The following is a 13,315-nucleotide window of genomic DNA, read 5'->3' as shown; positions in this document are numbered from 1 at the left end:
TTTGGCTGGGTCCCAGGCATAAGTGTATTTTAAAGGCTCCCCAGATGATTCTAATGACGGCTACTCTGAAGACCACAGGTTGGTTTACATATACTAATACACATTCTCAGTTACCAACCACAACCTTTTCCAGAGTTTTTTTAAACTTTGTTTTTGCCAGTGACTTCAAGATAACTGCTAATGTTATCTGACTGTCAGTTAACTGATACTTCTGTTTTAAATTATCCCTTTTCCAAACAGCTCATTTCATATACACTGGGGAAAAGAGCACTGAAGTGCAATGGATGGCATAAAAAGCTACTGTCCTTTGTTCCTTTGGGCATATAATCCTGGACAGGGTCTCAGGACCAGCAACACCTGCATAATCACAGGGTTATTTCTAAACAAGTCGTTCACAAGAAAGAAAAGATTTCAAGGGAAGAGGGGGGATAAGAGATCCACAGTATCAATGTAACCCTTGAGAGCCCTTATTCTTTTAAAAATATACTCAACATACATAGTACACTTAAGAAAGAGTGTATTATCAGTGTTATTTATAGCAAATTAGGTAAGTAATAATAGATTCTATACAATTTAGCTTTCTTATCACCCATTGAGGGCTAGAGGTCTTAGGCAGTTCCTATGTTAACCTGACAATATTGCTTTTACAACTCCATTTTAAGTTGCCTAAGCTCAAGTTAAAAATTTCATAGCTACAGTAAATGTTTATAAAAGTAAAGTGGCATATTATAAATTTTCAGGTAAGGAGATAAGATGTCTCAACAGGACTGCTGCTGTTTGTTTAGGAAGACAATTAGTACTATCAGTAGAATCCTCTCCTTAGTGGCCTGTTCAAAAGTAATTACAATGTCTACCATTAACTCTCACAATAACATGTAGCATTTACCCTCATGGCAATCCCACGAGGTATTCTTATTAGCCTCATACTACAAATCAGGAAACTGCAGTTCCCAGAGGTTAAATGTCTCATGTAAGGTCCCGACAATATTAAGTTATGAAGTTAGGAAGTACTAGTAATATCAGGGTCAGCATGCATTCCACCATTTGGGAGCCAGAATGAAAGTGGCCTAAATAATCTAGGGATTGGAGGAAAACTTTGTCATTCCTGCTTGTTTTCAGATAAAACAAATGATTTCACTACAATAGAGATGGAAAATGAAAATTATAATGTGCTTCTCCTATTAGAAGTCATCAAAAATTAACAAGAATGGCTGGGCGCAGCGGCTCATGCCTGAATCCCAGTACTTTGGGAGGCAGAGATGGGAGGGTCACTTCAGCTCAGATGCTTGAGACTATATAGTGAGAACCCATGTCTATAAAAAACAGAAAAAAATTAGGCAGATGTGGTGGCACACATCTGTGGTCCCAGCTACTTGGGAGAATTGCTTGAGCCCAAGAAGTTGAGGCTGCAGTGAGCACTACTGTACTCCTGCCTGGGTGACACAGCAAGAGCCTGTCTCAAAAAGAAAAAAAAAAAAAAATTAAATAAGCAATCTCTTTTGTTTTTCTTAGAATAATACCAGAGTATACCTACTTTCTGAAATTGTTGTAGAAGAGCTAGATATCTAGGTCAGAAATACAGTATGTGTAGACACAGATGCAAACGAGAAAGCAGAACAATTAAGCTAGGAGAAAAAAGGTAATAATGGATGAGACAAAAGAAACAGGAGGAGGGGGAGGGAAGGAAGAAGGAAGAAGGATGAAGGAATAAAGAAGGAAGAAGAAGGCAAGGCAAGGCAGGCAGAAGTGGTCTCACCTTGAATATACTTTATACTAAATTTCAGAACAGCTCATTTGTATATTTATTCACCTACTGTATGATGAGACCTCTCATGTGCATTGTGCTATGGGACAGTGGAAACACAAAATGAACTAGAACCCTATCCTAAGAAAGGAAACAGGCATGCATATAAATAGCTATTAATAGAATATAAGGCTATAGGGCAAATAGTGTCACAAAAGACATTCAGATAGAGTTCTTGTAATTTTTAAAGACAAGGGGACTATTTCCATTTAGAAGTATCAGATAATAGCTTCAAAAAAGAAGCTAAATTCATATATGAAGAGTTGGAAAAGGTATCTAGGTAGAGGAAATATACATTGGGGCATTAGTGACAAGTAATAAATCTGTCATAAGAGCAGTGGGAAACAAGTTTGAAAAAGGACCTAGAAAAGTCTAGCTTGGGGAAGGTTTCAAATACTGTATTAAAGATTGTCTACTTCCTTTTGTAAGCCAGAAAGAGCCAGTGAATAGGGTGGAAAGGAAATCAGCAAAGCTGTACTTCATGAATTCCTCAGACAAGAATGTAAGAGGACTTGAAGAGGCTAAGAGCCTGGAAAGGGGAGACCAATTAAGTAATTATGTTAACAGTCCAAGCAAGAGGTAACACAGACTTTACCATTCTCCAGATAATAATCTCAGACCCATCTTTCATAATCTCCCACTTTACTCCTTTTCTAATGCATACTAACACACATACACCCCATATCTTTGCTTCATTTGATTCTACTAGGAGTTGATAATTTTAATGTATGTTTTTTGAATGTGACATATTCAGCCACAATATTTAAAAACAATAATTTACTATGCACCCTAAAAGAATCCTAACCTATCCTGAATTCAAACATGAAAGGTCTTTTTTTTTTTAATTTAAAAAAAATTGTGCTACACTAATATATTACATGCACTAACATAAAGAGAAAGAATGAGTAGATGGGTCTAACAACTGTTCTGAAACTGTTTCAAAAATCATAATTGTATGACTAAGTTCTATGTTATCCAAACAGGGCTCAGTCTCTACATGCAACTATTTTTGCCTGTTTCCAAACTTATGCGTATCTTGTTTCATAGCACTTACCCATAATTCAAAATAATGTCAAACTTCATTTTTAAAATGTGGCTCTGAATTTACATTTCTTTTGTGCTGTAGTTGGGCAACTGTTTTTGGTTTGATTTTTTAAAAACAAATTGTGAAAAAATATAAATGAATAAATTGTGGTTTGAAAAGACTATTTAGCAAGTGAATTTGCTTTAAATAATAATCTCTGAAAGAGTAGAAAATTAGCTGACAATAAAATGAACCAATTACACAAACAAAACCAGTATTCCACATTACTGACTACTGGGTTTTGCTACAGTTTACTGGCTTATGGCAGGGGGAAGGTTCCTCCCCTTGTGTGAATTGGTAAAAGCATTGGAGCTCACATGACACAGTAGGAAAATATTTATATTAGTAAATAGGGTTATTTTAAGGAAATATTAAAGACTACTGTGAAAGGACCAAGAAATACTTTAAACAGATTCAAGTAAAGTTTACAGATTATCAGTGCTTTATTATTTATGCTTAAAACATAGATAAAGAAAATGTGGCACATTTCCATATACCATGGAATACTATGCAGTCATAAAAAAGGATGAGTTCATGTCCTTTGCAGGGACATGGATGAAGCTGGAAATCATCATTCTCAGCAAACTAACACATGAACAGAAAACCAAACACAGCATATTCTCACTTGTAAGTAGAAGTTGAACAATCAGAACACATGGACACAGGGAGGCGAAAATCGCACACCAGGGCCTGTCAGGGGGAGCGGGGCTAGCAGAGGAATAGCATTAGAAGACATACCTAATGTATGTGACGGGTTAATGGGTGCAGCAAACCACCATGGCATGTGTACACCTATGTAACAAACCTGCACGTTCTGCACATGTTATCCCAGAACTTAAAGTATAATAATAATAATAATAATTAAAAAAAAAACATATTCTCAATCATTTGAAACCTAGCAGGTCTTAGAATGGAATGCCAATGTTCTTATCTCCAAGATTTTTTTAAGCCGGAGAAACTTTCAGATTAGACAATCCGTTTTAGTAGTACATCACATCCTATTACATGTGTCAATAGCACAGAATTACTATATTTTCTCTTTGTATTCTCCTCCCAGCTTACTACTTCCCATCAGTATATTTCTGTCATTTTTTCCTTTTGTGTTGTTCTCCCAATGTTACACTTAGGAACATGCTATACCCCCGTGAGTTTTTCTTTAAAATATTTCTACGGGTTCATCATGAAAAAGAAATTGTTAATTCATACAGACCATTTCTTGTACTTCATTTATCCTAAATACTCTTCAAGCAATTGAAAAAATGGTTCATTACAATAAACAGGTAATCCCAAACTTTTTTGAGAATCTTAATTTATCTCTCCCTGTTATCTGACAATCTACCAAAAAACAAAACAAAAACAAACATAAAACAGAAGAAAAGGTGGAATAGGGTCAAGGTAGGGCAGCAATAAAGCTTAATACAGGATATATTACAGAAAATAGATGACTGTTAATATGAAGTGTGCTGTGAAACCGGGTTGGAAAAAAATGCAGAGGAATGACAGACTAGGAGTGGAGGACTTTCAAAAGTATATTCAATTAACCTGAAATGATGATATGAGTTAAGTGTACTAACTATATTACGCCAACGAGGGAATTAAAGCTCAGAGAGGTGAAATGACTTGCCTAAGATCACACAGTAGCAAATCAGGTCTGATATCGAGTCTGAGGATTATGTCTTCTATAACAGTGGTCCCCAACTTTTTTGGCACCAGGGATCAGCCTCATGGAAGACAGTTCTTCCCTGGATTGGTGGTGGTGGAGTGGGGAATGGTTTTGGGATGATTCACATGCATTACATTTATTACGTACTTTATTTCTATTATTATTACATTGTAATATATAACAAAATAATTATAACACTCACCATAGAGTAGAATCAGTGGGAGCCCTGAGCTTGTTTTCCTGCAACTAGATGGTCCTATCTGGGGGTGACAGGAGACAGTGACTGATCATCGGGCATCAGATTCTCATAAAGCATCTCCAACCTATATCCCTCGCATGCACACTTCACAATAGGGTTCACGCTCCTATGAGAATCCAGCGCCACCGTCACTGATATAATAGGAGGCAGAACTCAGGTGGTAATGCCAGCAATGGGGAGCAGCTGTAAATAGAGATGAAGCTTCATCCACTCACTGCCACTCACCTCCTGCTGTGTGGCCCAGGGTTGGGGACCCCTGCTCTATAACACAGCTGACTTAATTAAAGCCACGAGGGCCTGATAGGTAAAATGGCAGTAACTACAACCACACAGGTGGCAACATTCCAGCTAGGCAACAGACAGTGGCTAAAGCAATCTGGTTGGGGTAAAGGCTTTGTTCAGGGGACGTTAAGAGTTAACACAAGAGTTAAGCGAAAGTAACATCAATGCCAGGTTAAGAACTCTACAACACAAGCAAAGATAATCCATCCATCAAATGCTCTTGTGGAGGCCTACTTGGATTTCAGGAAGATACTCCTTAGTGAAGATGACCTAAGGATACAGAAAGACTGCACTCATTAAGAGAATTCAAGAGTAATGACTGATTGTCTGGTTATATAGGACCTAACAATCCAAGACAAAACAGCTGCCTAAATTGTTCAAGTAGGATAGCAAGGTAAGCTAGCAAACAAATGTCTTCTGGGAAATACAGCACCAAAATGGTTGAGAAGAAAAAACAGACCAACATTAATTAGCACTATCATTTGATAAACAGCATAACAGTTGGCCTGCATCTGAACAAAAAGTTTAAAATAATTTATATTATGCTACAAAATAATGAAAATGTACTAGTCACTCCATTAACCTTGAAGCAATAATATATTTGCTATGAAATCTTAAACTTGAAAAATATTTCTCATAGGATAAAAACTACTTATCCATATTTTTGTTTTATAGACTGTGAATATAATAATTAAATAAAAGCTGAAGGCTGGGCATGGTGGCTCACGCCTGTAATGCCAGCACTTGAGGAGGCCAAGGCGGGTGGATCACGAGGTCAGAGGATCAAGACCATCCCAGCCAACATGGTAAAACCCGTCTCTACTAAAATACAAACAAAAATTAGCCTGGCGTGGTGGTGCGTGTTTATGGTCCCAGCTACTCGGGAGGCTGAGGCAGGGGAATCACTTGAACCTGGGAGGTAGAGATTGCAGTGAGCCGACATCGCTCCACTGCACTCCGCCCTGGCGATAGAGCCAGGCTCCTTCTTGGGGGGGTAAAAAAATTAACTATGGATGATGAAGGGAGAAAATTACCATTTATTGTTTACGCTCTTCCAAAAGAGTAGTGGACATAATACCCATCTAAAGGTCTCCCAGAGTCAGGATTCATCTGACACTTGTCCCTGTTTATTTTCTGTATACTACTTGTCATGCCTGTAATTACGTTGCTTATTTATGTGTTTATTTATCGACTAATTCCTGCACTAGGGAATAAGGTCCGTGAGGGCAGGGGCTCTGTTTCACCTAGCTTACAGTGTGCCACAGAGTGCTAAATAAAGACTAAATCTCACATAATTGTGTCAAGGATTCTATAACAGCAGTACTGTTACTCCCCACTTTGCTGACAAGGATTCAGACATCCTGTGAAATTAAATAATTTGTACAAGGTCACAGAACAATTAAGGTATCGGAGACATCTGCATGATGCATATGTACCGTATAAACAGACTTGGCAGGCTATATTCAGAACTCAAACAGTGTCAAACTGAAATTCAAATAGCTAGTGGTGTTTAAAAATGCAGCAATTAAGCAAACAGTCTGTGGAAGACTCTTCTCACTGTATATAAATATAGTCAGACAGACTTCTTATAGCTTTCATCACAGTACACATTAAGTTAAAATATGTATTTCACACTAATTGACTATGACTATTTTGCAAATTATAAACAATGTTATCTGTTACTCTTTGGAAAAATTTGGTTTTGCCCTCAAAATATTACTGCTGTCTCAGTAATTCTCACTCTGGATGAAATTGTGAAGAAAATTTATCCAACAATCTTGGTTTTGAAAATGGTAGGTTCGTTTTAGAAAACCATGTAGGATGAACTGAGTGTCAGTGATAAAAACAGGTTTATAACTAAATCGGTTACTCTCCATAACTGCTGGAACAGCTTAATAAATTAGACACTATTTTTCCAGTAGAGTTCTCAGAAAAAAAATATTTAAAATAATTTCATATCTCCTACTAAAAGTGATAAAGAAATTACCTTTGAGAAAACAATTTCTACAAAGAACTAGTAAAATACATAATACTAAAATTCACTGTGCCAACTATAGCTCACACATAGGAAAGGGGAACATATATCCACATGTTGTTCATACTCTATTTACATTTATCCATTAATAAATATATATTAGGTATCTACTTGCCTATCATCATGCTGAATAATGCAGGATAGAAAAAGAAATACAAAATGCAATTCCAATTGGTAAAGAAAGTTAGTTATAGAAGACATCAATGGAAGGTAACTTCAGGAGAAACACTCTCAAAAAGAGGTACAAATAAAGCTGGGATGCTAAGAGTCAAATGATATTCTCTCAGACCTGAATCATATTTCACCCTACCATTCATTTCCTTAAGAAGGTAAGTCAACGGCTTTCTCACCCAGTGTTGCAGTACGGTTCCAGAGACTTTTAGTTCTTTGCTGCTATTCTTGGGTATATTCAATTCTCAGAAAGTAAAAGGCCTAAAATTATCATGCCCGTTAAAAGTTATCTGATACCTGGGATTAGTCTTGGATATCAAGAAATTCTCTAAGATAGATTGTAGCTGCAAGCTAATTCTAACCTACATTCCAGATTTAAAAGCCATTCAATGACCACGGGCTCCTTCTACTCCCAGTCTATTGGGAATACAGTGTCTATTTTCCAGCAGTTCAGTACTATCTAGAAAACAGGTATACATGGAAAAGGGATTTCAGGGAGGAATGACAGAAGTCAAGGAGACAGGCCAGGGAGGGCTGGGTGAGAGGACAGAGATGTTTATGTAAAGGAGTTCTGGTACTTTCCTATGGGAGACATCTTGGCAAGAGATTCTGGGCTCCTGAAGCAATAAGATAGCAGCACTCTAGAAACTTAGGATCCAAGGCAACAAATTGTACACCATTTTAAAAACTAGAAAATTCAACAAGTCATCTGTACAAGCATGTTTTCCTGTTAAAAACAACAAAAAAGGCCTTTGGGATTTTCTACTCAGAATACTTCTCAGGAATATTTTTACATCTCATTTAAAGTTTCCCTGATACTACTGCAAAAAAGTGGGAGTAGCTACCTTTCAGAACGTGTTTGTATTGTCAGAACATGGAATATTCTGAAAGGTGCTTTTGTAATATATTGTCTTTCTTTGTGTGTATCTTACCCATCTGGAGATTATGGCTCACGCAGTTAAGGCTATTACATAATTTTGCCAAGGAGGACAAAAATAGAAAGGGTTAAGAATAAATGTTAAAACGGACATATAGTATTCAAAATCTCAACACTAAGGCTTTGAATGTTTTGTTTTACTTCTTGTTGCTGCTTTTAAAAAGTAGAAATTCTGGGATAGTAGTTTATTCAAAGAGGCAGAAGTAGGATAAGTATGCTGATTTTCAAAAGCATTCCATTCATTTTTTGAGTTTTTAAAAAGCACATGAAATGTAAATATGTACAAAAGGCTCAATTTGTTGAATTCTGTCTTCCATTAACACCGCTCCAATGGTTTTAATATCAACTTTACTTCTGAATTTTGTCTCAGAAATGAGCTCTGAAATTGATAATAAAAGTATTACATAGAAATAAGTGAAATATATATTAACATATGTCTAATGTTACCTAAGCAGGGGATTATATTTAAAAAAATAATAAGACCCATCTTCAGGTACTTCTTGCTGAGATTTCTGTTCATGTTGCACTATGTAAAGAGAAAAGAAGTCTTTATGCCACTACTTACTATTTATAAATTTCAACTGCTTCTCTATAATGTAAGCATATTTTTTATTTTTGCACAAAATGACAGGACTTAATCATGAGCTCTGTATTTGAGACCCATGTTCAGTAAAAGAAATGACAATTTTTAATTTATTGATATTATAGAAACAAAGAAAGTGCCAATACCTTACTACCAATTCCCTGCAAACTCAGCCTTTCCCACCAAAATAGAATTGGAATGCATTCATCAGAATTTTCAAAATGTGCTTCCCTGTTAGCCCTGTGAGATGGGGGTGGGTACGGGATAGACAAACAGATTCAGCAAGCCAGAGGCAATTGAATGTACTTCTCAGTGCTTCCAACTGGGATGTCAGCACTTTAATCATCAAATTTGCCTTTTCACCTCTCATGTATACTCTATTTTTCATCTTGAATTATACCAAGGTGTTTTCTATAGAAAATATCACTACAATAACATCTGGCACGTGTTTAGCAATATGCTGCACATGTCAGGCAGGAGCTAAATGCAGAGAATAAGGAAGCATGCAGAATTAAGCCCCCAACACTGTCAGTCTTCCTTCCAAAAGTTTTCTGGAGCTGTATGAAATACTGCTTTCCATGTGATTTTCAGGAAAGCCTTATGGACCAAGTTTTCAAATGCAAATAACAAGGTCAAAAGGAGGAAGGTTTATAGGTATGAGAAGCTGGAAGAAAAAACGAAAATGTAAAAAGGTCATAAATTTGAATGGTAGTGTCAAAAATCTGTGAACAGAAGTTTAAGCAGTTACATAACATCTGTCCTTGCTATGAAGATTTCATGGTTCAAACTTAGAATCATTATTCATTTTAGGTAAGGTTTTAATTTATCTAAGAAAGGGCAACTTAATATGTAATATTATGCTGCAACATTCTTTTAAAACTGAAAAAGGAGAGAGTGGTTAAGAGTAGGAACTCAAAAAGCAGAAAGATGTATTCAGGTTCAAATCCCAGTTTTGCCATTTGCCAGCCCTGTGGCCTTGTACATAGCACTTAATCCTCTAAACCTCTGTTTCCTCATCAATAAAATGGGAATAACTATACTATCTCCCTGATAAGGTTATATAAGAGGATTTAAACGGACATTTGTGTAAAGTCAATACCTAGCACCTAGAGAACACGGGCAGAGTTTAGCTGTTGTTCTTATTATAAGTTTATCTAGATTTGTTAAATGAAAGTTTTCTAGTCTCACTCTCACATCAGGGCACTTCAAAGGCTTTTATGCATTGTTCTAGTTAAGCTGTGTCTTTTCACAACGTGCTGCTTCTGCTTTGCTACTGTGCAGTCTTTAGGGCAAAGGAATTCTTGCCTGTGCCCTGTGACCCTCTCCCTGCATCAATTATCCCAGTCCAGTAAGAGTTTTACTGCCATTTAGCTTTGATTTGCTATTACAATAAAGAAGGTATAGCATTTCATTTTCAAACACTATCTTGGCCTAAGTCACCAGAGGACTACAACCCACTTATATCAGTGTGTGTGTGTGTACATGCACGCACACGCACACATGCAGAGAGACAGAGATCAATATCCATACATATACAGCTATGCACCATGTAATGACAGTTCAGTCAATGATAGACTGCATATTTCACAGTGGTTCTTTAAGATTATAATGGAGCTGAAAATTCTCATCACTGAGTGACACTACAGCACAATATATTACTCACGTGTTTGTGGTGATGCTGATGTAAACAAATCTGCACCGCCAGTCATATAAAAGTATAATACAATTATGTACAGTACAAAACGTGGTAATAAATGACTGTGCTACTGGTTTGTGTATTTACTATACTACTTATCATTAGCTTACTCTAATTATTAAAAAAAAAGTTAACTGTAAAACAGCCTCCAGCAGGCCTGTCAGGAGGTATTCCAGAAGAAGGCATTGTTATCACAGGAGATGACAGCTCCATGCATATTACCATTCTTGAAGACCTTCTAGTGGAACAAGATGTGGAGTGAAGAAGACATTGATATGAATGGCCCTGACCCTGTGTAAGCCTAAGATAACATATATGTTTGTGTCTTAGTTTTCAAAGGTTTACAAAAAAAAAAAATAGAGAAAAGCCTTAAAGATATAAAAAGCTTTTGTACAGCTGTGCAATCTGCTTGCATTTTAAGCTAAGTGTTATTACAAAAGAGTCAATACTTTTTTTAAAAAAAGTTATAAATTTAAAAAAGTTCTTTGGGAGGCCGAAGCAGGCGGATCACAAGGTCAGGAGTTCGAGACCAGCCTGGCCAATATGGTGAAACACCGTCTCTACTAAAAATGCAAAACTTAGCCAGGCGTGGTGGCCTATAGTCCCAGCTACTTGGGAGGCTGAGCCAGGAGAATCTCTTGAACCTGGGAGGCGGACATTACAGTGAGCTGAGATTGTGCCATTGCACTCCAGCCTGGGCAACAGAGCGAGACTCCGTGTCAATACATAAATAAATAAATAAACAATTACATGAAGGTTAACTTGCTGAATAACAAAAAAATATACATTTAGTATAGCCTAAGTGCACAGTGTTTGTAAAGTCTACAGTCATGTATAGTCATCTCTGAGGCCTTCACATTCACTTACTACTCACTCACTCATCCAGAACAACCTCCAGTCCTGCAAGTTCCAATCATCGTAAGTATACTACATGGGTGTAAAAATTTTTAATCTTTCATACCATCTGTTAAGTGTGCCTTTTCTATATCTAGATACATAAATACCACTGAGATACAATTGCCCTTGGTATTCAGTACAGTTACATGCAGTACAGGTTTGTAGCCTAGAAGCAATAGGCTATAACCAGATAGCCTGGGTATGTAGGAGGCCACACCATCTGGGTGTATGCGAGTATACTCTATGATGTTTACGTAATGACAAAATCACCTAACAATGCATTTCTCAGAACATATCCCAGTCATTAAGAGATGCGGCGCCAGGCGCTGTGGCTCATACCTGTGCTACCTGTGCTACTCCCAGCACTCTGGGAGGCCGAGGTGGGTGGATCACCTGAGGTCAGGGGTTCGAGACCAGCCTGACCAACATGGAGAAACCCCACCTCAACTAAATACACAAAAATTAGCCAGATGTGGTGGTGCATGCCTGTAGTCCCAGCTACTCTGGAGGCTGAGGCAGGAGAATCAATTGAACCTGGGAGGCGGAGGTTGTGGTGAGCCGAGATCACACCATTGTACTCCAGCCTGGGCAACAAGAGTGCAACTCCATCTCAAGAAAAAAAAAAAAAAGAGATGCATGACTCTATAAAAGGGTATGTACAGAGATTGATCCCCATTCAAATCTATGAAATATTTCATGTCAACTTGGACACTGTTTAAAAGAATGTGAATTAGGCTCTAAACCAAAAAAGGTTTATTATTAATCTTTATTAATAATGTCTACATTCACATTTTCCAGTAACTCAGAAACTATTCCTCCACCACTTCACCTTCCTTCTTTGCCCTTATGTTAGAACATGATTCACTGTATGTGATAAAGATACTTCTTCATTTAGTCACTTCATCTACCTGAATACCTGTGTAAATAATGCACATGCAGGCTACCAGATATGCTGCCAGATACCTACTGAATACCATTAATAATGCTTCCAGATTTCCAGCTCTAGCTTTCAACTGCTAGGCCTCTGAACCAGAATCGGTGATCATTTCCCAGGAATTCTATGTCCCTTTCTATCCTACCCTTTTCCCACAGAGTACCTAGTCATACCTCCTCAAAGTCAGAAATTTTAGATTGGACCTGGGTGGGTAAATGTAAGAGCTGGGAGTCTGAAGCACTCACAATCAAGGGAACTGCACTTGGCATAGAAATTGAGAGCAAAGAGAAGACAGACATATATTGTTTCACTCAACTATAGGACTGGGACTTGTAGGGTTAATAAAAGCTGAAAAGCTAAAATCTGTAACTACTGACATTCATTATACTATTCTCATTTCTCAAGTCCTGTTTGTAAAGCACTGGTATGAAAAGAACCTGATAATTTAATGTTATTGTTCCATGGACCTTTGTAAATTCCCAAATGGACAAATACTCCATCCTCTTCACCACAGTTATGGCTTACGTGCACAGTCAACAAAGATATCTTGAAGAGGGTGGCCAACTAAATGCCTTCGCCAGCTGAGTCCTCAAGCCAACTCAGAGCACCTGATGTAAATTTCCTCCCAAGGACCAAAAACAATCAATTACACGTAATGAAGTTTTGGGATAGTTCCTGAGTATTAAAAACCAGAAATCTAAACGAGAATGTCAAGGGTCTAGTGAAATCCTGTTGGCCCATAAAACAAGGCACAAGGTCTGTGGTTCTGAGAATGGATTATTTTACAGGGAGCTGTAGGCCATCTAATCTTTATTTTTACTTTTACCTTTCTCACTAATTTACGGAAAAGCCTTGGCAAACTGGCTTAACATTCTTCATCTAAGTTATTAATAATACCATCTCATCCTTTTCTTAGACTACTAGAAATAAATTCACACAAATATGCCCACAGAGCATATATGCATATGTG

The 13,315-nt window shown here is 37.3% G+C and overlaps 1 protein-coding gene across 4 annotated transcripts in view; it reads right to left on the bottom strand.

The window, feature by feature from the left end:
* MBNL1 (muscleblind-like splicing regulator 1) overlaps positions 1 to 13,315 on the bottom strand; it is a 222,235-nt gene that overhangs the window by 65,990 nt on the left and 142,930 nt on the right. Inside the window, exon 3 of one of the 4 annotated variants that reach the window (XM_011958974.1) lies at positions 4,754 to 4,811. The exons of the other annotated variants lie outside the window; for them this stretch is intronic. Within the exon in view, the coding sequence (XP_011814364.1) occupies positions 4,754 to 4,756 (3 nt within the window). The 5' untranslated portion in view covers positions 4,757 to 4,811. The remainder of the gene's footprint in view (positions 1 to 4,753; positions 4,812 to 13,315) is intronic. 4 annotated transcript variants of the gene reach the window in all.

Source organism: Colobus angolensis, unplaced genomic scaffold (genome assembly GCF_000951035.1).
Source record: "Colobus angolensis palliatus isolate OR3802 unplaced genomic scaffold, Cang.pa_1.0 Scaffold48, whole genome shotgun sequence".
NCBI classification, from domain to species: Eukaryota; Metazoa; Chordata; class Mammalia; order Primates; family Cercopithecidae; genus Colobus; species Colobus angolensis.
This window is presented reverse-complemented; position numbering and strand designations above follow the sequence as displayed.